This window comes from Alternaria infectoria (assembly GCF_024043175.1).
Source record: "Alternaria infectoria strain BMP 0036 chromosome Unknown scaffold_14, whole genome shotgun sequence".
NCBI lineage: Eukaryota > Fungi > Ascomycota > Dothideomycetes > Pleosporales > Pleosporaceae > Alternaria > Alternaria infectoria.
Genome location: NW_026250703.1, coordinates 547379 through 574134, shown reverse-complemented (window position 1 = coordinate 574134; position 26756 = coordinate 547379). Strand labels below are relative to the sequence as shown.

The 26756-nt window shown below is 53.4% G+C and overlaps 6 protein-coding genes across 6 annotated transcripts; 4 read left to right on the top strand and 2 right to left on the bottom strand.

The window, feature by feature from the left end:
- Positions 1-662: 662 nt before the first annotated feature.
- Positions 663-5394, top strand: J4E92_007954 (uncharacterized protein; the record flags this gene model as incomplete). Its single annotated transcript, XM_051499314.1, has 2 exons — positions 663-910; positions 963-5394. The coding sequence occupies 2 exons, from the start codon at positions 663-665 to the stop codon at positions 5392-5394; spliced, it is 4680 nt and encodes a 1559-aa protein (XP_051350563.1).
- Positions 5395-8212: 2818 nt separating this feature from the next.
- On the bottom strand, positions 8213-9582 carry J4E92_007953 (uncharacterized protein; the record flags this gene model as incomplete). The annotated part of the gene is made up of 2 exons (XM_051499313.1): positions 8213-8389; positions 8440-9582. 2 exons carry the CDS (start codon positions 9580-9582, stop codon positions 8213-8215), a joined length of 1320 nt encoding a protein of 439 aa, XP_051350562.1.
- A 762-nt stretch (positions 9583-10344) lies between these two features.
- PRE3 (Proteasome subunit beta type-1) lies at positions 10345-11231 on the bottom strand (the record flags this gene model as incomplete). The annotated part of the gene is made up of 4 exons (XM_051499312.1): positions 10345-10666; positions 10715-10990; positions 11105-11150; positions 11201-11231. 4 exons carry the CDS (start codon positions 11229-11231, stop codon positions 10345-10347), a joined length of 675 nt encoding a protein of 224 aa, XP_051350561.1.
- A 263-nt stretch (positions 11232-11494) lies between these two features.
- Positions 11495-12664, top strand: J4E92_007951 (uncharacterized protein; the record flags this gene model as incomplete). Its single annotated transcript, XM_051499311.1, has 4 exons — positions 11495-11721; positions 11770-12279; positions 12327-12452; positions 12517-12664. 4 exons carry the CDS (start codon positions 11495-11497, stop codon positions 12662-12664), a joined length of 1011 nt encoding a protein of 336 aa, XP_051350560.1.
- A 3329-nt stretch (positions 12665-15993) lies between these two features.
- On the top strand, positions 15994-17856 carry J4E92_007950 (uncharacterized protein; the record flags this gene model as incomplete). Its single annotated transcript, XM_051499310.1, has 3 exons — positions 15994-16543; positions 16622-17205; positions 17257-17856. 3 exons carry the CDS (start codon positions 15994-15996, stop codon positions 17854-17856), a joined length of 1734 nt encoding a protein of 577 aa, XP_051350559.1.
- Positions 17857-24186: 6330 nt separating this feature from the next.
- J4E92_007949 (uncharacterized protein) lies at positions 24187-25527 on the top strand (the record flags this gene model as incomplete). Its single annotated transcript, XM_051499309.1, has 1 exon — positions 24187-25527. The coding sequence occupies one exon, from the start codon at positions 24187-24189 to the stop codon at positions 25525-25527; it is 1341 nt and encodes a 446-aa protein (XP_051350558.1).
- Positions 25528-26756: the final 1229 nt, after the last annotated feature.

Below are 26756 nucleotides of genomic sequence, written 5' to 3'. Positions count from 1 at the left end.
GTGGCAGCAGTATTGCCCGATAATTGTTTAGTAGCCAGCGCTGGAGTTTTGGCCGCGTATTGATTAGCTGCTTATTTAACCCTGCATTCTGCATTATGTTGCATACGGGCGTTGGAAGAGCGGGGCAGGAAGAAGTAGCATTTTGAGCGGGTTCATTTGTATCATATGTGGATATCGTCGCATGGCAGAAAGCGTTTCCATGGCAGTTTCAACGTGTTCAACAATTTCCCTCGTACCAACTGGATCGAGTTGGGACGCATGCCTAGCCCCCGCGCTATTGGAGTAGAACTCGTCGAGGACGGGGCCACACGGGGCGCCAGCTGGGGTTGGAGCTTGGGGCAATGACGTTTCCCGCGGGTTGCGCTTGCGGCTCGTATGCTTCGCGACCGCCCACCGCCGATCTCACACGTCTCCAGGCGCTGCTTCCTTCTCTCCACACAGAGGGCAATTGACCCTCAGAAGCGACTGCGCAAACGGCTTTTGGCCTGTTTATTACATCCGTCTACCGCGCTGCTCCTACACTGCATTACTACCACACTCTCTGACTGCATCGCCGCCATTGCTACGTCAAAGATAGATATCCTAGAGTACCGCTATCCACCTACTATTATTGTTTACTACCGCATAACTCTCCCGCAATCGTTCAGTCTCTCGACACCATCATGTCTGTAGCACTGCCAACACACCCCAAGTCTTCGGACCGCAAGGTCGTCTACCTGCTGCCATTGACCGACTACGGCGTCCCAGACGTCGCTGGCACTTACATCTACCTGCCTCCCCCCACCAACCCAGCATACTCGATTTGCTTTCAGATCCAGGGTACCAGCTCGATATGTCGCGAGGGCAGTCTCTGGGTGAACATCCCCGCTGAGGGCGAGAAGTTCAAGCGCAGCCAGTACCGCGAGTACAAGTAAGCAGCCTGCCATGCCTCACCCGGTCACATGTCACTGACAATCACGCAGACTGCAGCCCAACTTTACTGGCATGTGTGAGATTGAAATCCCCGTCCACGAGGCCAATGCCTTTTCCTTCTACACGACCTACACACCGCTGCCGCAGTGGTCCTTCACAGACGTTGCGTCGCCTGAACCCACGCGGACGGACACCTACTACATCGACATATGTCCAAATCTCAAGCTGCAGGGCGAGCACTTGCCGGTCGAGGCCGTCTGCATCATCTCTTGCCTGTCCAAATTCATGGGCAACTACCCGACAGACTGGGACAACCACCTGCAGGGCATGAGCCAGCGTGGCTTCAACATGGTGCACTTCACACCCTTGATGATGCGCGGCTCTTCAAACTCGCCCTACAGTATTTACAATCAACTGGAGTTCGACAAGGCCATCTTCAAAGAAGGCGAGAAGGACATTGCGAACATGATCCGGAAGATGCAGAACGAGTTCAATCTGCTTGCCATGACCGATGTCGTCTGGAACCACACGGCCAACAACAGCCCATGGCTCGAAGAGCATCCAGAATCCGGCTACAACGTCGACACCGCTCCACACCTGCGACCTGCTTTCGAGCTCGATACAGAGTTGTTGCAGTTCAGCAAAGACCTCCCCAAGCACGGTCTACCCACCACTTTCAACACTGAAGAAGACCTCCTCAAGGTCATGCAAGGTGTCAAGGACCACGTCCTTAGCAAGGTCAAGCTCTGGCAGTTCTACGTCATTGACGTCGAAAGAGACACCAAGGCCATCATGGAGGCTTGGACCTCTGGCCAAGCCAAGTTTGTTGATGGCAGCTTTAGTGAAGCTGGTCTTCGCGGGCTCGATGCTGTCAGGAACTGGCCACTGAAGCAGAAGGCAGACTGGTTGGTCGAGCATGCTCTGCGCGGCGGTGACCGCATGGGCGAGCGCTACCGACGAACAATGGACCCGAACATCGCTGCTAGCCTACTGTGCGCCTTATTCGGTCGCTACGACACTCGTACTAGCAATACGCCCGACGACCGGGCTGCTCAAGGCACCATGACGGCTATGCTCAACGAGGTCAACCTTCCCTTCTACCGCGAGTATGACCAAGACCAAGCAGAGATCATGGAGCAACTCTTCAACCGGACCAAGTACGTCCGAATGGACGCCCATGGTCCTAAGCTTGGTGAAGTCAACGACGCGAACCCACTCATCGAGACCTACTTCACGCGCCTACCACTCAACGAGACCACGAAGAAGCACAACCCCGAAGCTCTCGCGCTGGTGAACAACGGATGGGTATGGGCTGCAGATGCGATGCGAGACAACGCTGGGCCCAAGTCAAGAGCATACCTGCGAAGAGAGGTCATCGTCTGGGGCGACTGCGTCAAGCTCCGATACGGAGATGGCCCAGAGGACAACCCTTTCCTTTGGGATCACATGGCGAAGTACACCCGCCTCATGGCCAAATATTTCCAAGGCTTCCGCATCGACAACTGCCATTCCACTCCTCTGCATCTCGCCGAATACATGCTTGATCAAGCACGTAGCGTCAACTCAAACGTTATGGTCTGCGCCGAGCTCTTCACTGGGTCCGAAGAGATGGATTACAAGTTTTGCATGAAGCTCGGAATCTGCGCCTTGATTCGAGAAGCCATGCAGTCATGGAGTACTCAAGAGCTGAGCAGACTTGTTCACCGTCACGGTGGTGTTCCCATCGGCAGTTTCGAGACCGACGAAGTGCTCAATGCTGCACAGGCGACTGATGGAGCTGACCAGACGAAGCCCATCATCAAGAAGATCAAGCGCAGCCCTGTTCACGCGCTGTTCATGGATTGCACGCACGACAACGAGACGCCAGCTCAGAAGCGCGATGCACGCGACACGCTGCCCAGTGCCGCGCTCGTTGCCATGTGCGACTGCGCGACTGGTAGCGTCTTCGGTTACGACGAGTGTTACCCTGAACTGATTGAGCTGGTGCACGAGAAGAGACTGTATTCCTCTGCAAACTCCACTGGAGGCGAAATCAAAGCGCAAGCTGGAGAAGGTGGTATTGGTGGCATCCGCAAGATTATCAACGAGATCCACGTAAAAATGGGCAAGGAGGAGTACAATGAGACCTACATCCACCACGACAACGAGTACATCACCGTCCATCGGGTCAACCCTCACACCAGGAAAGGTTACTTCCTTATTGCGCACACTGCATTCCCCGGCTACGGCAACGGCAATGGAGGCTTCGGCAAGACCAAGCTACCAGGCACTCAAGCAAAGCTTGTCGGCGCCTGGAATCTCGAAGTCGATAACAGTCCCGAGACAAGAGCGCGTATCATCGGCGACGAGACGACACTGCGCGGCTTGCCCAGCAAGACAAACGAACTTCAAGGCGTCAACATCGAGGCTGCTGGCGATGATACCACGATTAGTATCCCTGACAAGTTCCCACCGGGCAGTATCGCTCTCTTTGAGACCTGGGTACCCAGCGCAGAGCATGCTGAAGGCCTTGACAAGTTCGTCACTAGCGGTGCGCGTTCGGCTTTCAGTGGTGTCAACCTCATCGACCTTAACTACATCCTATACAGATGTGAGGAAGAAGAGAGGGACGCTACAGACCACAAGGACGGAACATACAACGTCCCAGGTCATGGCAACTTGGTATACGCTGGTCTGCAAGGCTGGTGGAGTGTCCTACGCGATATTGTGAACGAAAACAACCTTGGCCACCCACTCTGCAACCATCTGCGTGAGGGTCAATGGGCGCTTGACTACTGCCTTGGTCGCCTTCAAAATATCTCCAAGAAGCCGGAGTACGTCAACATCAAGGGCCCCGCCGAGTGGTTGGAAGCGAAGTTCGATGCCATTCGCAAGGTCCCCAGCTACATGCTTCCGCGCTACTTTGCTCTCGTCATCCAGACTGCATACAACGCTGCAGTCGAGCGAGCCATTGAGCTCATGGGCGAGAACGTCCGCGAGGGTAACCAGTTCCTCAAGAGTCTTGCCCTTGTCAGCTGCCAAGTCACTGGTTACATGAACAGTGCCTCGTTGTGGCCCGAGAAGAGCGTACCCAGCATGGCCGCTGGTCTCCCTCACTTTGCCTACGACTGGGCGCGATGCTGGGGCCGTGACATTACCATTTCAGCCCGTGGTCTTTACATGGGAACTGGCAGATATGCCGACGCCAAGGAGCATATCTTTGCCTTTGCCAGCGTCTTGAAGCATGGCATGGTCCCCAATCTCCTCGGTGGTGGCAAGAACCCACGTTACAACTCCCGTGACTCAGTCTGGTTCTTCCTCCAAAATTGCCAAGATTACTGCAAGATCGTACCTAATGGCATGGAGCTTCTTCAAGAGAAGGTCCAGCGCCGATTCTTGCCGTACGATGACACATGGTTTGCTCACACCGACGAAAAAGCGTACTCTCAGTCCTCCTCTATCGCGGAAGTCATCCAGGAAGCTCTCCAGCGACACGCCTCCGGCATAGAGTTCCGGGAGTATGACGCGGGCCCGAACATTGACAGCCAAATGAAGTCCGAAGGCTTCAACATCAAGATCTGGACAGACTGGGAGACTGGTATGATCTTCGGTGGTAACCAATGGAATTGTGGTACATGGATGGACAAGATGGGTGAAAGTGAAAAGGCCGGCAGTAAGGGTGTCCCTGGTACACCACGAGACGGTGCTCCGGTTGAGATCATCGGCATGCTCTACAGCACAGTACGCTGGTGCGCCGACATGTACGACGCAGGCCAGTTCAAGTACCAGGGCGTCACCCTGGATGATGGCAAGAAGACCGTTACCTACAAGGAGTGGGCCGACCTGATCAAGGCCAACTTTGAACGCTGCTTCTACGTTCCTCGTTCGGCAGAAGAGGACAGCAATTACGACGTCAACTCGAGCATCGTCAACCGTCGTGGTATCTACAAGGACTTGTACCGCTCAGGCAAGGAGTATGAGGACTACCAGCTAAGGCCAAACTTCCCTATTATGATGACGGTTGCACCGGACCTCTGCGATCCTGAGCATGCCTTGTATGCCCTCCAGATGGCCGACAGGGTATTGCTTGGTCCCCAGGGCATGAAGACACTCGACCCCTCTGACCTCAACTACCGTGGCTACTACATCAACAGCGAAGATTCGACTGATTTCGCCACATCCAAGGGCCGCAACTACCACCAAGGACCCGAGTGGCTCTGGCCCACAGGCTTCTTCCTGCGAGCTCTGCTCAAGTTCGATCTCAAGCGCCGCAAGACGCCCGACGAACGTGTCGAGAGCTACCAACAAGTCACGCGCCGCCTCGCCGGCTGCATGAAGGCTATCCAAGAGTCGCCGTGGGCTGGTCTCACGGAGCTCACCCAGAAGGATGGCGCCTTCTGCGGCGACTCATGCCCTACGCAGAGTTGGAGTGCTAGCTGCATTATCGACTTGTTCCAGGATGCGCGCGAGTACGAGACGGAGGGGCAGCAACCTTCGTCGTAGGCTGATGAGTTTGGTTTCATGAGCCTCGTTGCGAAGATGAGCTGAAAGGTGTTTATACGTGGTGCGGTGGTGTAGAGTGGCGAGAGACTTTTGTTGTAGATACCTAGAGTAGTCTCCTAATCAACCTTGAATTCATATCTCTTCTTCACCATGACCTTTGCGTCCGACAGTGCTTCTTTGCATTTCCGCATGCTGCCAATTGGATTGTCGTGGTCAGTAAAATGCTCTCGAGACTTTGTGCACCAGCCCATGTACATGGTTTCTTCCTTGTCTCTGTCTTTTGAAAATATCGATACTCTTCTTTATCCTTCATCTTCTTCACCCGTTCGTCTAAACCTTCTTCAAACATCTTCATCCCTCGGCACATACCCCTCAGCCAACCAACTCCATATATTGAGTCCAATCTTGACTCCCTTCGTAACTGGCAATCCAGCATGCCAACTCTCGGCATATCCAGTCCCATCGCTCCGCATATTCTCCCAAAACACGGCATTCCCAGCAATCGGCTTGAAAATAATTCCTTTGCTTAGATCTTCCTTGGGCCCTCCTTCTTGCCTAGCACCATTCGCAGAGGCACTCGCATGACCATCCGCCCCACACTCAATAAACCGACACCAACTCTTATCCTCCGGCCTCTCCAAGCGCGGGAAATGCGTGCCTCCACCCGTGCAGTTTGCTTCCAGGTACACCATGAAGGAACTCACGCGCCCGCTTTTCTTGGTCGCAGTGCTCCAGTCGTAGTGGTATGTGTAGTGACCTCCTACACCGTATCTCTGGCTCCAGAGTTTCTCGATGAACGTATAAGGCCGCCAGCCCTGGAACACGCGAGCGCGCTCTTCGATGCATTTGACTGTTTGACTGCGGGGTAAGGGTGCCTTTTCCGAGTTGCGGATCGAGGGTTTGAAGGATTCGGTTCCGGAGGTCCATACTGTTGAGGGAGTGAAGTGTGGGTTGCTGTGGTTGTACTGTTAGTCGCGTTCGCTTCATCCACCAGTATGCAGCATCACTATTTCAAGACATGTCCGATTGGGAATAGAGTCCCTTTCTATACCGTGGGATATCTCGAAGCAGTAGCAACCAAGAATAGACGTACCTCAAAGCAACAACCTCCTTCCCTTCCTCCTCACCAACAAACCCCTCAATATACACCACCAACGGCTCCCGACTCAACACATATACACCCTTGTATGTATGCGCTGCGCAACTCAAATTTCGCTCTGGAATCACCAAATTCTCTAGATTTGCTGTTACATCACCACCACCTCTCGCACCGACGCTGCTGGACGACACCGTATCGCCACCCGCATTCGAAGTAAGCAACGACGACAAAGGCGCACCGGCGAGTATGTATGCTAGCGCAGCGAGAAACCCATACTGAAAGACCGACGTTATCGATAGCGAGGACGAATACGAGGTACCGGTCGACGACGATGCAGGCGCGGAAGAGGAACGAAGCATCGCAAAACCACGCAACACGAAACGACGACCTGAGCGCAAGCCCCAAGGAAACAAAGAATAACGACAGGCAATAACCCGGATGCTCGACAGCGCAAAACACAAGAGAAAAGAGACCGAAAGATTTGTAAAACAGTGACGATGGGAAAGTCTACAAACCCACCCCCTTCAAAAGGAAACAAACCCAAGCACAATCCCCCTACCCACCGCCCACCGCCCGCCGCACAGCGCACACACTCCGCCCAAATGATTTCATCTGCAATTACCGCTTACCGCTATCAAGGGTCCTTCCTTTTCCGCGGGCGCGCGCCCGCCTAGTCTCATCTCAGGTCTCACGTGTCATGTATGCTTTATCGCGCGGAGTGGACTCTGCGCGTCAGATTAATGCTCGGGACACACGACACGACCTACTTCTCCCTAGGCCGCTAGGTGGTACGTGCATGACCTAGGTATTTTACCTGAGCAAAGTGGCACCGTGGGTATATTTTGTTCCGAGAGTTGTTTACCCCTGGCTTAGGTAACTTGCGGGTGGAATCTGGGCTGGGCGCGAAGGAACAGGGATGGCGGGTTCGGGCGTTAATCTGCGTGTAGTGGTGGTGGCATGATTCAGGGATGGCGCTTGGTTTTCGCGGCGGCGGCGATTTGGCATCCAGGGGGTTGGGTCGGAGGGGTTTCTGTTTTTTTTTGGGTGAGACTGGCATCCTGGTTGGAGGTAGAGATCTAGAATGGAGGGGCGGGCCAAGCTACCCCTCATACGTATCTACTTGTATACTCATCCTGTGGTTTGCAAGGCTGTTCGTTTTTCAGTTGCTGCGACCAGGACCCAGGTCATCATCATATGCAAAGCTCCTCAGGTTACCAATGCATAATATTGAAACAATATCCTCGAATTGCACCTCTATAAACGCCACCCTAATGGTGCACAAAAAGGTATCAAAACAAAGAATACAAAAGGGCAGAGCATGATAACGAAGCTCAGATGAATGAGACTTTGTCGTAATGTCATCAATCTCTCTTGAAAATAAAAGAACAAGCAGTTGGTATCCCAGAATCTACGCACACACTCACACACCCAAGGAAGAAGAACACTCGCTCGCATGCTGGGACCAAAGTCGTCACCTCGTGGGTTCTGGCATCATGTCTGCCTTTCTCAAATTATGCCAGAATACAAAGACTCTGGATGTCAAAAATATGCCGTGGCATATAGTTTGCGCAATAGTGGTATCCTCTGGTCTCTACTGGACGCGGAGAATCCTTCTGTTTGTTCGGGATTGATCCGCAATCTTTCCTTGCCCTGTTTCGTTATGCTGACTTCGCTCATTTGAACGGACCGTAGCAGTATTTGTGTAGATCGGCGATGAGATTACTGTTTTCCACTGTTTTCTCGTTCATGCTGCTCGGCAACTTCACGCGCGTAGAACTCGACTAGCATCGTTCCATACGCCTCCATCTCTTCTAAAGGTACGGCGAGGCGGAAGTCATTTAATAGCAGGAATTGCAACTCCAGGTGGTTCAGTTCGACCAAGGGGAGACCGCCGACCTTGAACCAGTTAGCATGCGTTTTCATAATGTTTATCGGCCAGCACATACCTTTGCGTATCTCGAGTTTGTATAGAAGACGTCGGAGAAGAATTTGCTGGCGCATGTAACGCCGGCTATGACGAGACGATGTATGTTGAAGCTGTCGACGACAAAGAAGTGGGATAGATTCAGCGCATCCGCGCCGAGATCTTGTTGTGGTGGGGAGGGCGGCTGGGCATTGTCCCCTGGCGTTTGCGATGGCTTGCCTAAGGAGCCTGACGGAGGAGGGGTCGCCGCCTGAGCGGAAGCTGATGCAGGTCGTGCGTTTTCTGCCGGGGCCGGAGTTGCTGACATTGTAGACTTTGAGTGTTCAACAGACTGCTCATTAGCCTTGCGAAGACCAGATATAGGGCCAGCATTTACCCTCTCTGTCATTCTGTCGAAGTAGACGAGTAAACTCAAGAAGACCTCGTACGTAGTGGGGCAGTATTTGTGAATTCTACTCAGATAGCTGAGGATTGAGATGCTGGGGACGTTCTTGCCGTGGAAGGCCAGGACGCTGGTGGTCTGTTGGCTCAACCCCGCTGTGCCGTCTGATGGTGGGATTTGGCGGTGTAGATGGTCATGCTGGCGATCGTTGGTTGTTGTGATCTTGGTTAAGAGTCCGGCAACCATTTCGATTATGTCTGAGACAGGCATCTCGCTGATTTCATATTGAGGCCCAACCTCTGCGGGGTCTCGTCGCTGCCGCCGTGCGAGCGAGCGCGACTGAGAGAAGGGACTGGACTCATCGATGGCAAAACTCTGGATGTGTGACAGGCTCTTAACTTTGATGCGCGTAGGAGAAGCTTCCGGCGATCGTAGGGACTGTGCTGGGGAAGGCTGGGGAACGGTTCGCGTGTTTGCGACGGCGGGGTCTGTGCCCGAAGGCGTTGGCTGCTGCGAGCGGGGGCGGAAAGTAGGACTGGGCGGTGTCGGTACTGCTTGGTCAGCAGCGGGTGCGGTGGAGTTTGGCTCTGAGCTGTTGTGCTGCTGCGATCGCTGGCTTGGTGTTGAGCTCGACTGCGGGGCTCCCGAGTCCGCCATGGGAACATCAGCAGACGAAGCTACTGGCCGCGGCGCATTGGCGCTCGAAGACGGCGACGGGCGTACAGGCGTGTGATGGCCGGCAGGAGACTCTTGCGCCTGGTGCGTACTGCCGCCGCCAAACATGTTGGTGTGAAAGTGGTTCCCACCGAAGTCGCTCACCAGAAGCGAAGTCATTCCGCGCGAAGCCAGGCGGTGCAGGTGTCTGGGGTCACGATAGTCTTAGAATGGAGGTAGGCGCGACACAAGGGCTGTGCTGGGTGCACCAAGGAGCGTGGTTCGTGGGCGCAGTGGATCGGTGAGAGGCGTCGGTCGTGTTGTTGAGCCTTATCGTAGAGAGCCCGAACGTGGACGCAGCTTAAAGGGGCGCAGATACCGCGTGCGAGCCTGCTCTACTCTGCCGTACCCAAAGCAAATTGGACGGCACGCGTCGTGTCAAGGTGAAGGGCAAGATGCGCGCCGAGTCGGGGCCCAGCGTGGTGAGTGATGAGGTGTTGTTGGAGAAGGGCGTGGGGACCGGACGTCACAGACCAACGACTGGCGAGATCAACGAGACCCTGGCCGCAATTCACCTGCACAGTCCCAGACGCATGTGACGACACTGTGCAGCCACCAAGAGCCGTTTCAGCACTCGTTGCATCCAACTAAATAATCACAAGATGGTAATTCTGCCACCTCGGCACGTCGCGCCACGTAAAATGCTGCACAGAACCAGAGGGAGAGGAGCCAAGAAAAGGCCGGTGACGAATGGGGCAATGCTGACAGTTGATTGGCCCGTGGCTGCGGTCCATCCCACGCTCGTGGCCCAAGTTCCTGTGTAGATGATGCTAGCTAACTTGCTTTCTTTTAATTCATACAGATCGTTCAGGTATCATGTCATGACGAGTCCTACTGCTTGCCTGGCCCCTCGTAGTTCTGGTCTGGCAGGTATAGATGCCTCTGCGCACCCTTGCCTGTGAGCACCACCATGCGAATCACACCGCCCGAGCTGCCGTCCCACTTGATAGCTTCTGAGAGTGCGCCCTTGACGAACTTGATGCCTTCCTCCTCGCTCATGTTCTCCTTCCAGTTCGCGTCGCAGTATCCGTAGATGTACGTCGAACCCGAGCCACCAATCGCGTATGATTGCTTGTGCAGGGAGCCGCCGAGAGGGATCGAGTATACTTGGCCGCCGTGTCGGTGGTCCCATCCGGCAATGATGAGTCCAGCGCTGCATGTACGTCAGTGACTGATGGTCGCGCGGTCATCACTTACTCACGAGAGTTGGTCCTTGTTGGAGTAGCACAGTTCTTGGAAGATGGCTGCCGCCGTCTGCGTCGTGGGTGGCTCGTCGTTGGTGGTACCGTACATGCCGAGGTGGTATTGAACAATGTCTGCGACGGCCTGTGTGTCTGCTGCGGATCCAGATCTGCAACACCAGATGGTGTCGTGGACTTGTGTGAGCTTGTCGGTGACTCGGTTCGCGATGTAGGCTCCGGTCGTTGTTCTGCTGTCGGCGGCTAATATGACACCGTCCTTGAAGTTGATGGCCATGCTGAGCACTGTTAGAGACCGAGAGGCAGCGGTTCAGGAAAGACAAACATGGATGTTCCGAGGCTACAATGGTTGTTAGCAATCCTGCAGCGCTCTGATAAGTGTGGTGTCTTACTTGACCTCTCCCTTCTTGAGGTGGTTCATGTCGACGTGAATGCCATCTGCGCGGTGTGAGCTTCCGTAGTCGACTTGTTTGTAGCGGCGAATGTACCTTCTCCCAACATGCCCGTTGACATCATCATTGCGAGGTGAGCTGGTTGGTGAGGCAGAAAGAAGTTCCGGGGAGACGATAGGTGGGAGCGGCGTATGGGGCGGGCGAGAGAAGCTGTGGGGTGGGTTGTTGCTATAGTGGTGGTGCAGGCAGCTCGACTCTACGCGGCTGATATTCCTTGGCATTACGCTACTGGTCTTAGTGGCCGGCTGCACCATGCGACACCCTCGAGGGCTCGCGTTCAGGCGGTTGCGCGCTGGAACCTCAACTGCCTTGTCGCGACTGTCGCTCCGAATGGTCGAGTCTTCTATTCCTTCTCGCTCTCCCTCACCTAGGCAGCTGTTCCCACGAAGTCGCTCGGCCCCTGAACCCAGATCAATCCTACGCCCCACCGATCCCGAAGTGCGACCAGGGAGCATGGCTTCGGCTCTCGACACCTTCATCTCCTACCTGAAAGTGCCGATTCTAGCGTCCTCTGGTGTCGCCGCGCTGCTCAGTGGCCTCCTCTACTTCAAACAAAAGTACGTCATCCTTGCAATCCCCATCTTGCGTTTGGCTAACTCTGGCAGTGAAATCATATACCCCCGAGCCTTCCCTCCTGACGCCCGCACCAACGTCCCCAGGCCTTCCCAGTTCGCCATAACAGACTATGAGGAGCTGTTCATCCCCACACCCGATGGCGAATCTCTGAGCGCCTTCTTCATCCGAGCCAACAAGCAGCATGCGCGCAACGTAACGGTCCTCATGTTCCACGGCAACGCTGGCAACATTGGCTACCGACTTCCCATCGCAAAGATACTCGAGAACGAACTCCGGTGCAATGTGTTGATGTTGCAATACCGCGGCTACGGTCTATCCTCTGGCAATCCCAACGAAAAGGGGCTCATGATCGATGCGCAGACTGGCTTGGATTACATCCGGCAGAGACACGAACTTCGGGACACCAAGATTGTCGTCTACGGTCAAAGTATTGGCGGTGCAGTTGCCGTCGGATTGGCTGCTCGTAACCAGAGGGAAGGCGACATCTCCGGCATCATCCTGGAGAACACCTTTACTTCGATCAAGAAACTCATACCGACGTGGGTACCTTCAATCGGCTGTACATACCATCACTAACTTGGAGTAGTGCCTTCCCTCCCGCCCGCTTCCTGACTCCGCTCTGCCACCAGATCTGGCCGACTGAAGAGACACTTCCCAAGATTTCCAAGATACCTATCCTGTTCCTCAGCGGTCTCAAGGATGAAATCATCCCGTAAGCCGCGTATTCCCATAGACATGGTGTTCCGGTTGGGTTTTTTTTGCTAACTGTTCGACAGACCTTCGCATATGACCAAGTTATTCGACGTCTGCAAAGCGCCAAAAGTCTGGAAGGAGCTACCCAACGGAAGCCACAACGACACCGTCGCAGAACCGCGCTACTTCCAGTACATCGAAGAGTTCCTCAGCGAATTTGTAGCCCGTTGAAGCTTTCGCTGGATACCCATTAGTTGTTGGAGGGTTGACAAATATGCTGAGCCAGCCCCACGCTACTGCTTCACTTGAATAGCGCGAACCACAGGCTGTGCGCAGACAGGGGAATGGCCAAGTGCAAGCATTCGATATGTCACTGGGGTTTTGCTATTGGAGGGACATCCGATTGGGTTCCGTGGTTTATACCCTCATTGGCTTTTGTTCCGAGACGTGCATTAGAGGTGTGCGGTTTGTGTCGACTGCGCAGGCAGCATGTCTACGCGCTGTGAGCATGAGCATCTCGGAGCAGCCGATGTGTACTTTGCATCTTCCAGCGTTCTGAAACGTAGGTGCATGTGCGCAAATCCCCTGGGGCTCACCTTTTTGCGCCAACATTGACTACGAAAACGTACTTTGTGTGGCAAAATGACACCACATAGTTTCGAGATTGCGTCGCCGTGCAGGGCTCGCGAATGTAGAGATCGCGATCGTATGCATGACCCTGCAGCAACGTGTGCATCTCCGTAAGCTAGTTGTGATTTGTGTTTACAAGCCGTGTCAGCTGTTCTTAGACTATTCATGACGGAGCAATTGATTTTTGCGCTCGCAAGGGTCCAGCTTTACCGACCACGTGCAAGACCCGAGATGTGGGGTGATGACGGATCGCCAGGGGCGAGGCACATGTGTCCTGGGCAGTTTATCGGTACAAGATTTCTTGACACAGGGGATACATTATTGAAGGATCATCATTCACAGCCTCAGTCGCTTCGTTGCTGCATGCTACGCGATGCAATGCGTAACGAGTGGCCACGGGAACGACGTTATTCGGACCTACCGCCTGTATCCGACGTGTACTCGCAACAGAGCTGCTATGCACCACGCACTTGGAGCCCCGCAAGGTTCCAGCCGGGTTCTTGAATACGAAGAGGCTCCATGTAGGGTAGTGCCAACGTCCGCGTTTGCGACCGGCCGCTGATTCGATGGTGATGGATCTGTGCTGGACCCTGCAACGGATGCTACCAGCGCCACTGCGGTAATGTGGGCAGTATCGCGAAGGCTTAACATTTCCCATGCTGCTTGCGGCCGGAAATGCATGCATCGGCTGCACGGAACATGGCAATTTTGGCATGGCAATCTTGCATTAGGCCAAAGTTCTGTCCCATCTCAGCATTCGTAGCTACCCAGCCGATGCGAGCAAGACAACAACTCTCCAAGTGAGCAGACGTCAGTTGAGATGAATTGAATAAGCTCATGATCTGCGGATCTATTCTTGTAACGCCACCGTCATTCTTGCACCCCGGCGGACGGGACAGACGTTCGATTCATTGCTCGCCCGGGTGTCGATCATGACCACGCGGGAACAAGTGTGGTGGCTGTGCTGTGGCGGAAGATCACTGACATGGAGCGGTCACTCCGACTGTGGCGAACCGGCCTCACTCGCAGGCCAGAACCACTTTGCATGTTTGAGCAAACGGTTTTCGGGCCATTCATTTCAGCCGTCTGCCGAGCAGCGTGCCGAACCAAACCAAGTGCAGACTTGTCAAGCTTTGGCTTGCGCCGGCGTGTTCGCGTTCATGGAAGCGAACGCTGTCATCTCGAGGCCCACTGTCCAGGCGCTGTGGCGCTAGGCCTGTATAGGTCCCACAGCCATAGCTGCCCGCTCCATCTTTCTTCCATCCTCGTTTCGACGCACTCCCGCCGCAGGGTCACCAGGGGAGTACCACCGCCGAGCCAGCCTACCACCACTCAACAACGCCGCAAGATGCTTTTACCGGGTCCCCTGTCAGCTCCCTGGGCTGGCTCCATGCCTGGTCATTATCGTGACGCCCTAATCACGTCCACGCGGCATCCATGGCTTCACCCTGCTTCCTAGAGGGCCGGAGTCTTCTGGGCGGCTCAGTTCGTGCATGTCGCGTCTGCTCCACTATCCATACAGCCTCCTCGATTGGTCCGCCAACTCGCATGCATGTTGGGCCCGTTCCTATGGACGGCGCCGAATTACTTCATGATCTTGATCTAGGCGATGCTGTCACTATACAAGCCGGTGCTAGCAGACCCCCTGGTACCATGGTCTCTCAGCACTTTCGTAGTTCAATACTTTCTTCTACTTTCCACGCAGGTTTTCACTCGACAAATTGGCGCCAGCACCAGCTTGCGTTTCGGTATACAGAACAAACACTAAATTTGCGCCTGCCGGAGATTGCTAGGAAGGGCCCGCTAAGCTTTGGTAAGATAGTCTAGGATCAGCGCCATCGGCCCATAGCATTCTAGAAACGGTATCACTCGCCACGTCCGATGATATACCACGTCCGCAACACTTGTTTTCTAACATTCCCTTGACTCAGGCACCCAATCTTCTCCTTGCTGGGCTTTTGGTGATCACTTCGCCTCCAAAGCATCGGTTCAGGCCCTGTCACTCCACATCGATCCTGTCAGCCACGGGCAGCCTGCCGACAGCCAATCAGGCTCGTGCTAGCATCTGCGGCCAGCGGCGAGTGAAGCAGAAAGCTCGCGAGAACCCTCTGGCGGCCTTCCCGTTTCTACTAAGCTAGTCAATGAGCCCATCTCTGCGACCCTAGCTCTTACTATCTGCCGCACGTACGCTTGCCCATTGCGGTCCCTGCCGTTGCGCCGTCCCCAACCTCATAAGGCTTTGAAAGCTCGCTTCTGCCGTCTGAGTGGTCGTGTAATTCTGACCATCATCTTCGTTCCGCCTTAAGCGAGCTCCTTCTCCAGGTAGTACATCAACCGAAGCCGTTCATCTTCCCTCAAACGGTTTCTCCTACTGCCGGCATCTTTTTTTACATGCGATCACCTCACAGCCTCCCTTACCCACTGGCAAACCTTGATCGTTGTCTCTCCTACGAAGCGACTTACTTTCGGGTATCGTCCTTTCCGGCTTGCCACATCCCTTCAAGGATACGTTGATATAGAATTAGGTACGTTGTATTCTCCTATGTTCGGAAAATTTGGTTGAGTCGGGCCTTTACACATTCGTTTTTCTAGGACTCGTTGTATTAGTTGTAACATGGACTAACATGGCTTTCGTTTGGGTCCAACAGTGGGTGCCACTTCCTGTCGTTTACGAGCCACACATGGGCGATCTACCTCCCGGTCCACGGTCTCAAACCATGGACAACACGACAGCCAGCCTCGCGCGTGACGGAAACAATTCGAATTCGTTTCCCACGTCTCTCAAATCTCCCGACAGCAACGATCCGTTCTACTCTCAACTTAGCAGTCTACCCCAAGGTCAATTGCGACCCGACCATCGCTCATCAACGCACGCGAACGGAACCTATCAATCCCAAGAACACGGTACTTCACCACTTAATATGGGCGCAATGACAGGCGCATTGCCCAACTACGGCGCAAACGACAATACTCCGATGAACCCGCAAGTACCACGCTCCCTGTCCGGCGCATCCACCTCAGCTGTGGCATACCAGCTTGGGCAGAACCTACAAATGCCCGGTAACATGCCCGCTCATGCCTCCTATGGACCTGGGTTCGCTACAGGTCTCCCTCAACAACACTTTATGTCTCAACAAGGCTCACAGTACAACGCCTATCCTTCCTACCCGACAAACCAGCCTCGTCTAGCAGGCGTGGCGCCAATGCAGTCGCCCTACCAAAACTATCAGCAGGCTTCGCAGTACATGTATTATCCGGCACCATACGGACAACAGGGGCAATTCAATCCTGGGTTTGGTGCTCAGAGCCAAATGTACGAAAGGAAAGCCAGCTCGACGAACACGGGTATGCAAGGTCATGTTGCGGATTATTCGCATGGTGATGGAGGCTTCCCTGGTGTTCGAATGGCTACTGGAAACTACATGGGCGACTCAAGCTCAATCATGTCTCCATACGGCGTACAGTTCGCGCAGTCTTCAGGTAAGCAAAGTCCGCGACCTGCTATTGTGCAGGTCTTACGTCGCAAAATGGTGCGTACAGCTACTGATGACATTATAGGCATGCCTCGTCCCGGGCCAGTGAGCTCCATACCTCGTGGACCGCCTCGCAAACCCAAACAATCTGGGCACGCACTTTGGGTTGGTAACCTCCCACCTGGGACTACGATAGTCGCTTTGAAGGACCACTTCTCCCGCGATGCTACCAAGGATATTGAAAGTCTGTTCTTGATTTCTAAGAGCAACTGTGCATTCGTCAACTACCGCACAGAAGCATCTTGCACGGCCGCAATGCACAGATTCCACGACTCACGCTTCAGCGGCGTACGTTTAGTCTGCCGCCTTCGACGCAGCTCTGCTCCGGCATCAGGGGTGCCCACGGCGCCTTCAGCCATGATAGGCCAGCAAAAGAATGCTTCTCGAGCGACGACACCGACACCGGACAATGTCACCGATGCTCCCACCGAAGACGCAGTTGACTCGCCATCGCACAAAAGCGTTGAAGATGTTAAATCATCTGCGGACATTGCCACAAAATACTTCATCGTGAAAAGCCTCACGCTACAAGACCTGGAGCTCAGTGTTCGGAACGGTATCTGGGCCACACAGTCTCACAACGAAGATGTCTTGAACAAGGCTTTCCAGGTGAGCGCACAATCCTCTCCACATTCAAGACCGTTGACTGACAGAATCTAGTCTGCTGAAAATGTTTACCTCATCTTCTCCGCGAACAAGTCGGGCGAGTACTTCGGCTACGCACGCATGGCGTCGCAAATCCTTGAAGATGGGTCTCCCACCATAGGCTCGGCACCAAAGTCCGAAGCCATCGTAGACGCGACGGATGTGCCAAAGGCGATCGCTACTCCGGCAACGGAATGGGCGCCGCGAGGAAGGATCATTGACGATTCTGCGCGCGGCACAATTTTCTGGGAGGCAGAGCTACCCGAAACAGACGGCGAAGAAGAAGCACAAGACAATGACGACAAGACTGAGAGAGACGATGCGCCGCAACAAACTGAAGCCGACACCTCAGCCGTTCCGCAGAGCTGGGGCAAGCCTTTCAAAATTGAGTGGGTCTCTACGAACCGCCTACCATTTTACCGCACTCGTGGCCTCCGCAACCCATGGAATGCGAATCGCGAAGTCAAGATTGCGAGGGATGGCACAGAACTCGAACCCAGTGTTGGAGAGCGCCTGGTCCAGATGTTTCATCGAATGGGCCCGTCGGCTGCCGGTGCACCGGTAATGCCGCCCGGTGTAGCCACCGGCATGATGCCCCAGATGCGAACATTCTAGGCATGTGTCAGGCCTCAATCGGGCTCATTGCATAGCACTTGATGTACGTACCCGACGCTCGTTTACCGTTGAACTCGGTTAGGACGACTTGGAGCTTGAGAGGTAACGATGCGCCTCTTTGTTACAATTGGAAGAATTTTGTCGGGCCCTCCACTGCCGGGCAGTGGGCGCTAGATTGAGCTCTTCTACATCCATTCGCTTCTGCCATCTTTTATCACCGAGGAACGAAAACTTGACGATGACATGATCTTCTAATAGGCAAGACGAGATCAAGAAACACGTAGGATACGAAGCTAGTGCTTGGATCCGTGTGGGTAATTGAGTATGCTCTCCTTCCCACATCGTTCTCTTGTCACCGTAGTTTCATTGGAGTTATCCATTTCTGTATTCTTATTACTCTCATTCGTAATGTAACATACTCTCCTGCATCATCTCGCTCGGACTTGTCCTGTGTTTTGCGCGCAAACCCCGGTTGTACTTGAACCGCAGCCCCTGCTCATGGTCTTTTCAATTTGTCCATATTTCGTACATGCAGAACTTGACTTTATCTTGATCGGCCCTTTCGGGGCTGGCAGGGTCGTCGCACGGAGGTTCTCGACCTCTTCGTTCTCGTTCTGGCCCTTACTTGCGTCTAGTGTCTCCGGGTAGGGATACCCACCTTGACGGGTTACCTGGCCGCAACCTATAAAACGGCTGCTGGGCAGACACAACGTGGAGGAGCACCATGATCAGCCCACTCCTCCGTCGGTAGTAGAAGGCCCTGGCCACAATCAATGCTCAGGTAGGAAAGTCGCCATCACGACTACAAGGTTCAAGGTCCGTACAAAACGACCGACGCTAGACATCTGCGACATGCCTCCAAGAATCGTCATGGTAAAACGTAAACTTTACGCTACCTCCACGTGTCCTTGCACATGCTCAAGTGAGCAGCATCCCAAGCTCCCTCGGTAGTCCTCTCAGATTTTGCAGAGCACCCAGGTACGTAGAACAAGGATCGCGCCCAAAGCCAAGCCCAGCAACCCGCGCATCTCCGGACGAAATTCTGAAAAGCCTCATCCCCATCCATCGCTTCCGAGCTTGCCATAGTAGCCCCAACGCTTTCTGCACACCCACACACACACGCACATGGACCAAACTCTGGCAACGCCGTTATACCCGAGAGCAACAGACAGCTAGCTAAACAAGCGGAAACGCAGAATGCAAAAGGACAGTGCAAAAAGGCACAAACTTTCCCACCCACATAGCCACATATGCATATCCTTCACTATAACCAGTCCAAGCAAAAAACCTGCAACCCATGCCCCTCGCGAAATTCTAGAACCCTTCCCGTCTCGCACACGACACACAAGCCTCAAAGTTACACAGCAAGCATCGCAAATCTAGATCAACCATCCTCGATCCGCGTCATCCGCTGCCATGCCATTTCACAGTTTTGCCCATGAGCGTCTGTGCGTTACTTTTCGCTGCCAAAACGCCGGTGTGCCGGTTCTCTTTCTCACGATATTTGAGTGGGGAGGAAAGAGGGAGAGAGAGGTCCGCGGAAGGGTAAGCTCGGGCCTCGCGCTAGTACCCGTAGTGCAGGCTGATGAGTAATGGCGGTATGCTGGATCGCGATTGCTTTGGTGCTGTTGGTGTGAGATTTGACACGCTCCGGCGTTTTGATCAACTTCCTTCTTTTTGTTCGGTCGCTCCGAGTTCGGCGGTGTGTAGGATATGTAATGTTTGGTACCTAGCTCTTGGTAATAGTGGTGATGGCTACATACACCTGAAGAGGGAGGTGGGAAAGAACAAAAGGGGGAACAGGGGGTTCGTAACGTTGCTTCTTTCATTGTCGTTACTTGCTTCCTCGGTCTGTTTGTACCGAGACTGGGTTTAGTGGGACTTACATGTAGCTAGCTAGGTCTTGTTTCCATGAGGCTTATCTGAACTATATCTTGGGTAAATTGTGCAGGATCTCGTCATCGGTTTTTTGCATTCGGCTTTCCTCGTTTCTGCTCGCTCGCGGTTGATGTACCCGATGTGCACGGCTCGCTAACGGCATTTCCCGCTTTACGTGTAGCTTTTCTAGTGGGGCTATTTTTCTATGTTGACATGGCTTGTATTCTCTTCTGGTATTCACGAATGCACTGATGGGAGCCCTTTATCAGCATCTTCTCTAGTCACTAGACCGGAGCCGTGCCGTTAGTACCATCACGTGACCTTACTTGGCTCGCGGAGTACCTAGACATGGAAGACAACTCATCATGATTCCGAACGGTCCATATGCAGTCAAATGATCGGACTGCAAGATCAGAAAAGATATTCGAAGTAGCGATTGCCCTCATTCGGTATATGGAAGCAAGCTGTCTGTCGCTAAAGGCACAAAGCTGCTACGTCTTGTAGAGGGCTAGGGGTTTACTATAAATAGGTACGAGGAAAGAATCGTACACGTAGGTGTACCTAGGTCATGGATAGCTATAATCCATCATGATGCAATAATCATGTTATGTAATCAGCACAGTCGGTCGCCCCTTCCGAGACTGCACATGCCGCTGCCAAACGTCGTTACACAAGCCATCATTCCAAAACGCCTGCAGCTCTGTTCACTGATTAGGTCGGGAGCAAAAATCTCATTTTCCAGTGTGACTCTCTCACACGACAGTGAACTCCGTAGTGGCATTGAGGCCGACTCTGATCACGGGTCGAAGGAGCAAGGAAGGCCATCGGCAGCACGGCAGCCGCAACAGGTTACAGCACAGCCGATTCGATCGCGCAGGGTGAAGCGACCTCTTGCTGCCTTTCTACACAGACATTAAGCCGCTGAAGAGGCCCTATGTGAGTAAGAGCCCCTTTCATGATCGGATAGACCTCTTCAACACGCTCAGCTGCCGCCCGGCAAAGCTGTAACCCCCCTCTGGTCTCGCAAGTAGAAGTGTGCACTCCTGTGAGGAGTTGATCTGACATGGAGTAGCTTCGACGAAACTGTCTTCTGTAGAAAGACACAACCAAGGCCATTTTCGTGTGGAGCGCATCCATGCGTCCTGCTTTCCTCCGCGGTGTACCACTCGTGTCAGACTCAGTGCAGCAGACTTGAGCTGCCGTATCGCTCGCTCCGCAACGTGACACGAAAAGGGCGTAAGGGCGACACTCAAGAGGCACCTGCCCTATTAAGGCGCTCAGTCAGCCGCGCAACCAGAGCATCCACTCTTCACATCACCTGCAACGATATCCTCCTTTTCCATCAATACTCATTAGTATGACAATCATTCTGCGGGAGGTCTCCGACACCGACATTGCGCGAGGCTGTGAGATCGAGTCTCTAGCTTTCAAAGATAACCCTCTCGGCCCCATCCTAAACCCAGGTCCGTTTCCTCCGGGAGCATCGCAACAGAGACCCCAGCAGATCATCGACATGAGAAAGGGGGGTTGTGCTCACGACGCGCCGCCCAGAACGTCTGCTCTATGGATTTCTGGCGGTGTGATAGGCGATGATGGGGTGTAGACAATAATCTGCAGGTTACAGACGAGTTTTTGAGAAGGTTCTGGCGCCGCAGTGGAGTTGATTCACGGAGTAGACGAGTGCTTTGCGGGGCGTTGGGAAGTGTGGAGAGTCCGCGAACCGCCCGTGGATCTATGGTGTTGGCGCCTTGACACGTCCGAAAAAGGTCTGTTCGGATTCTGTCTTGTGACGCACTCATGGTACCTAGGTACAGCTGCCTTCATTACCACACTGAACACACCCATCGAATTACAAGTTGTACAACCCAAATCAGACACCTGGTCTGTCTTGTGTGGCACAAAGACCCACTGGGCAATCAACTTTAGGCAACAGAGACCTGGCCTTATGATAAAGTCCTCTAAATATTGCGCTATTTGACTCTTCCACCCTAACCGATAGTATTGTACCTTCTACAGAGACGCAACTCGCTATATGCACACAACCTCCCGAGTCATGAGCGCTGAATTCGACCAACAGCTCCTGTCCGCTATCCACTTCCCAGACTCATCGCCAGGTCGTGGCAGTCAATATCTACGCCATCTAGGACGGCTGGCGGGTGGCCGAGAAAGACACAACACCCGGGCGAAGATCCAACCAGATTATCCTGATGATGAACAACGAATACTTGCGCAATGGAGAAGCGACGTTATAAAGCATATTGATGCTCGCATCTCGCAGTTCAAGCCGGGGGCATGGAGCACGCAAATTGCACGAGTGCATCGCCCCACGTCGGCCGCTTCTGGACACCGAGCGCTGCGCATACCCGAGCTTCTCGATAAGATCTTAATGTTCGTGGGTCCCGCATCGCAATTATCAGCATGGTACGTTTCTTCTGGTTGGCGACGTTCAGCAAAGTCAGTCATTGGAAGTTGGAATGGTCCCACCTTCTGGAATGTACAGCCGGGTCATGTCCCTGTCGAATACGGCAGTAAAGTGGATGACTCCGCAGAGACTTGGATCGCGCCAACGCAGCAAGAACTCGATGCATTCAGCCACATCGTCAGCCAGACCATGCAGCGTGTGGAGCGTGGCTGCGCTCCACGGGACAAATGGCCCCAAGAGCATGTCAACAAAAAGATACTGTATTTTCCAGCTCGTTACACGCAGGCCCCCAGTTTACCGCCAGCGTTCTCCACTGTCCTCGACCACCTAGATGATGCCCAACACGTCGCCATTACATCCACATATTACATGATACAAGACCAGCCGACCTCACGCAATCTAGATTGATACTGGCTCGACTTCAGTCAATTTGATCTGAATCCACACTTCTGCTTTGTTCCCGTCACGCCTCAGCTATGTGAGCGGTCGAATTGAGATCGGGCTTCGGCAGTGCAATTCTCACGAAACTGCGCATGTTCTAGACCCACCATTTTCCAGGGGCCTCACAGATTTCCTGGGATCCATGTTTCTCATTCAACCTCCGTGTCAGGTTGTGGGAATATATCACTGCGCAAACACTACTCTAGGATATCGAGGGTATAGAGAACATTGCGAGACTTCAAAGAAGGAGCTCCTAGTGCGCTTACGAAACGATGAGGGTGTCAAGGTTGGCCAGGTCTTAGCTGCCTTGATCAAGTATGCACCTCGTGTTCTTTCGGCATGGCTAGCACAGGCCGCGAGTCTGAAGGCTAAAGTTTCAAGTGGCCACTGGCAGGAAGACATATGGCGTGTTCCGGGGAGCCCACGTTTTGTCATGCTGTTGGACAGTAAGACGATGGGGCAAGATTGGGTCAATGATCGAGCTCATCAAGAACGGGTCCTCAGAGCGGCGTACTTGGAGCCTTCCACTGAAGCCCATGAAGCCGTCGCAGCCATCCCGATGCCGCTTTCGGTTTGCGGACACGTTACCAGGCCGCAGTACCTAATTGCCGACGCGTTTCGCGAAGACCGACAGACGGAGTGGGTGCCAAAGGAACTCATCGAGCCTGCATCAAGCAGCATTCGCCATCCTGTCAACTGGGACATATAGCACATTCGCGTGGCTAGGAGACGCCAGACTTTAGGCTTAAGCTCCACATTTGCCGGCAAAAGCTTCGTTGGTTGCGTGTGAGGGACCTCTCATCCATCTGGAGCCTCGCTTATACATTGCTGTAGCTGTTTGTAGCCTCTGTAAAGTGTCTCATTATGTGCACACAATGGGATTGGAGCTAATCAACGCAAGTCGTTGCATTCGTTGATGAAGATACGGAGTTTAAGCCCAATTCTCCGTCTGTTCTATTATCCTTTTCGTTTAGTTGTAGTCTCAGAAGAGTATGCGTCGCAACAGCGATTTCCCACTTTCTGTGTTGCAGTGTTTTTGACACGTGTTGGGAAGAAGCCAAGTCCTTGGGCGACTATGAAACAAAAGTTCGGCATCACCAGCCAGTGATGTTAGCAGCGCTCCCGGCATTGAGAGGTCTCCATCCAATTTGCGATGACCTTGAGTAACATGAGATCAATTCTACCGCCCCGGTTTTCGTCACCCTTTCGAAATGAAACAGATATTGCATTGTGAGTATTTCAAGTATGCGCAGTGACCTCGTTTTGGGCGTGGTGCAGAGTTCCTCAGGCATCCGCAAAGCTGACGCCGATGTCAAGCTAGGGTACATGTAGCACCCTGGAACCTGCTTTGGCAGTCGGTCCCGAGGTACGATTGTCGATGGTACCATCGAAGGTCACATGTCGTAGGTATTGCGCGGGCGGCATTCTTCCGACCACGCCACCTTGGCGAAGGACGATATTCTGCCGGAATTTAGATTAAGGGACGCAATCTCGTGGACGCACTCGCATGTCCCATGCTTCTTCGTCAACCTCCCCTCTCAACACAGGATTCTGTCCGAAAACCTCTAGTAAGACGCTGCGAGTTCGGGATGAATTCACCAGTCACTTCCGGCGAGGGAACCTTCGATCCAGGCCAGGCAGTATCGCAAGCCTACCACGACGCAGCTGATGAGAGCAGAAGCTCTTCTGATACACTGCCTTTGCAAAGCATACCCAAAGACGACGATGTTAGCCTGAGGACAGAAGTTTTAGACCGTCTGAGATGGAACGTCCTCGCCCCGCTATCGACAGTGGAAGTCGTCGACCTCAACGAAGCCGGCGAGCTATGCTGGAAAACCCTGTTAATTAACCCTAAGCATCCTCTTGCCGAAGAACCAGTGACCGCACGACCGACTTTTGATATCCGTGTCATTTTCGTCATGATTCACTACTGGAAGTGCTTGGGCATGATGGACGAGAGCCCACCACCTCTACACATTCACAACACAGACGGACGAGCAATCACTGTCGAGCAATTTGTCACTCAAGTTTCAGCGTACGCGGAAAGCTTGCGAGAGATGATTGACGAGATCGAAGATGTGAGCTTGGCGGCGGAGAAGGAGAGCCGTTGCCTCTACTATTATTCCAATCATGGATTGCGGGGCTGGAATGGGGGAGGGACGGAAGACGTCTTTCCTCTCAACTTCATGTCCTCCGTCTCGAGTTCAGCGGAAGAGTTCAGGGAACATTGGGTGAGGAGAGAACGGCTGTTCAAAGATCATCTGTTAAGTGACCCTACAAATACAGTCCACATGGCGCCAGGGTCGATAGATTTCGCCGAGGCAAGTAGAAATTTCCGCCTCCTTTCTGAAGAGGTTCCTCGTGAGGAGGAGAGCCTCTTGCACACAAGTGCTCTAGACCGCCTACGTTGGGACCTACTCGCCCCACCATCTACCGTTCTAATCATCGACTCCAATGAAGAGGGCGAGCCGAGCTGGCGGCCAATGCTGGTGGATCCAAAGCACCCTCTAGCTGATGAAGCTGTTACCGAAGTACCGCGTTCACGGATGTGTATTGCATTTGATATGGTCGAAGCTTGGGAGTGCTGGGAGAGGTACGATGACAATCCACCCCCACCGCCTCTGCTCATCGAGAATTCCGATGGGAAAGCCATCACTATCGAGCAGCTCATCGTCAAGGTCTCCCAATACGCTCAAAGCTTGCGGGAGACGATTTTCGAATGCGAGGGTCGCGCTCTGTCGGGGTCCGAGGGCGCGTGTCTTTGGTTCGATGCGGCATTTGGACCGAAACGGAAGGATGCCGAAGATCCAGATATCTTGTTCCTTGTCGGATTCACGTCCAATATCTGGTACTCAAGCAGTCAAATTGAAGCGGACCATGTTCAGAAGGAGAAGAAATATATCGAATCGCTTGAAGTAGAGCGGACTTAACGCTCAGTACTTAGCACAAATGGCTGCAAAGTATACCGAAACGGCCTTCCACGATTGCTGCTCTTCCGACGGATGGTGTGCAAGATCCAAGAGCCATTGTACCGCAGAGTGTCAAATTACGTCCCACACTCCATCCGGTAGACCAATATGACGAATAGTCACTATCGAAGCGGAATGATCCGAAGGGCGCTTATGATGTTTTGCTACGGGAATGGCAAGGTGGATGTGCTGAGAGAATTGGTCGGCCAGATTCAGATCGGCGTTTGGAAGACACTGGGGCCGGTACGAAGACAGATCTTCAATCGTTAGACAGTCGGTATGCGTTATCAGAGTACTAGGTATGCGTTGGGAACGCTTTAGCAGTGAACAGTGTGGATAGATCAGATTGAGCGTGACGTGGAAGAATAGTACGACACTCACCGCAAAGATGAACACACCGCAAAGATGTACTCACCGGAAACATGTCCAGGTAGCCTTCGCTTACAGTCCTTTTCCCAACGACGCGCGCGACCGAACAATCGTCGGAAGATAGCATCCGTTTGGTGGCGTCCAGTGAGCAAGCGTAGAGCTTTGCTTCTTTTCAACCGAGAACAGAGTGCGCCTTGGATTTTGTTCCCATCTTTGTTGAAGTTCCGAAATAGTGCATTTTGTTAGAGGAGTGTCATCTATCTGCCCAGACATCCTTCATTCACGACTCACCCTTGTGTTTAACATCTCAATATGGGGATTTGCGGCCCCACGAATTTCCCATGTCTGATCGACACCTGGAGATAGCCGAAAGTCGATTAGCCAGTCGTGCAGGGGTAGAGGCTAATCTAGAAGGAGCAGGTCTACATCAAATGGTTCTGGTAGACAATGCCATCTATTGTAAATTTAATTGCGATGCTCGTCAATAGCTCCCAGATGTGTTCAAATCTCAATAGCGCGTCGTGTCAGAGCTATACAAAGTTCATCTGCCAACCGTGAAAACATGCGCTTGTACTGGAGGACTTTTGCTTCTTTCAGGCGGTCGGGGAGGCGCCAAGGTGGTGGGGATGCTGTCGGTGAGGCTGGTCGACGAGGCTGTCGTTTCGCTGAGTCTCTCCCGTGCCACTCGGGAAACTTCAGAGATTGCTTCTTTCGGGCGGTCGATGAGGTTGACGCTGCTTACCTAGGTAGGTAGGTACGTGGTGTGGGAAGGCGATTCCTCATCGAGCTTAGCACAGAAGCCGAGTGGCATGCGGGAGGCG